Source organism: Anneissia japonica, unplaced genomic scaffold, assembly GCF_011630105.1.
Source record: "Anneissia japonica isolate Jap-2015-1 unplaced genomic scaffold, ASM1163010v1 scaffold297276_len1385_cov336_single, whole genome shotgun sequence".
Classification (NCBI taxonomy): domain Eukaryota; kingdom Metazoa; phylum Echinodermata; class Crinoidea; order Comatulida; family Comatulidae; genus Anneissia; species Anneissia japonica.
Window position 1 is genome coordinate 1 of NW_022702246.1, and position 1,385 is coordinate 1,385.

The 1,385-nt window shown below is 37.0% G+C and overlaps 1 protein-coding gene across 1 annotated transcript; it reads right to left on the reverse strand.

Annotated features, from left to right (window-relative positions):
- Nucleotides 1–53: 53 nt before the first annotated feature.
- Nucleotides 54–1,275, reverse strand: LOC117103814 (protein unc-50 homolog; the record flags this gene model as incomplete). Its single annotated transcript, XM_033244436.1, has 3 exons — nt 54–223; nt 868–1,007; nt 1,148–1,275. Coding segments are annotated over 3 exons (423 nt in total), but the record flags the coding sequence as incomplete, so codon positions are not given.
- Between the last annotated feature and the right edge of the window lie 110 nt (nt 1,276–1,385).

The window sequence follows — 1,385 nt, forward strand, 5'->3', positions numbered from 1 at the left end:
GCCATGCAATAATGGCATACAGTAGGCCTGTGAATGATTCCATTTAATTATCGCACAAATTTTACTGGTTACAGTTCACTACAATGCTTCCTACATATAGGAACCCTAAAAACAGACTTACCAGTGTATCCAAGGAATGTAATATATACATAGTATCCCATAGCAACAAGCCAGAGTGAGTTGCCACACAGTGTTGATAAGAAATAATCATAACTTATTAATGCTGAAATTTGAAGAAAACAAACTGCCTCAGTAGATGTTCCACATTGCTTTGGGCCACCAACAATAGACTGAATCGGCAACTCCAGCAGCTGGTCGTGATATACATCTTAATGCCAACGTAATAATAATATGTCATATGATGATCATTATCCTCGGCAGTAACTACAAATCCTATGATTTAAAATAACACTCTTGCAACGAGTGGGTGGTTTCGTTTTTTTTTTTCATGCTGCGATAGCATTTGCCATGAATAATATTTTTGACCTTTACTTGAAAAACGTCCAGGCTTTATTCCCACTATCTATTGGTGCCTTAAGGCCAGCTCAGACAACGTCGGCCGACGCAGCTCGACCCGATTTATCGTCGGGGACAGTCTTAAGCTGTCGTGAGAAATATTAAACACGTTTAATATTCTACTATGCGACTGCCCCCGACAACAAATCGCGAAGCCATATTCATTGCACTCTCGTCTCGCGATCTCGATAGATGTAAACAAACCCTAATACCCACTAAGTCACGTGACCCGAGCTGCCGATTCGGTCTATTTTCATTTTGGGTTTTAAAATGTAAAGATCATAATCAGTTTTAAGATATGCGATTACTGTATATATTATAGTACAGTAAAAAAAAAAAAGGGCAACATACGTGTATACAATAAAGGCTGTATAACATGGAGAATGATGAGCATGGGGAAGAATGCATTGAGGTGAACATCAAAACAAAATCCCCATTCAACTTGCTGGAACTGCTTGCTACTCATCTTCAAGTAATGATTTGTGACAAACCTACAAGCAGAACATTCAATGTACATTAGTGATGCCATCAACATCTTTCTCGATTCAGCTGCTGTTCCTCTACAAATTTGCCATCATGCAATGAAAAATTATTAAAATTATTTTATTATTGTAAATTCAAAATTTCTCACCAGAAAAAAGTGGCAATCAACAATCCAACACCAATACAGTCTACAAATACAACCCAGAGTAGAAACTTGATTGTACCCACAAATCCAAGACTCAACACAATTCCAAAACCAACAGATGAACCTGCAAAAAGTTAGATATATTTCTCTTTCATCTCAAAGACATCAAATCATATTACAGTAGTTTATCTTGATCCTTAGTGGATATTCTAATTTATAACCAGCACCTTGATTCCTAAAT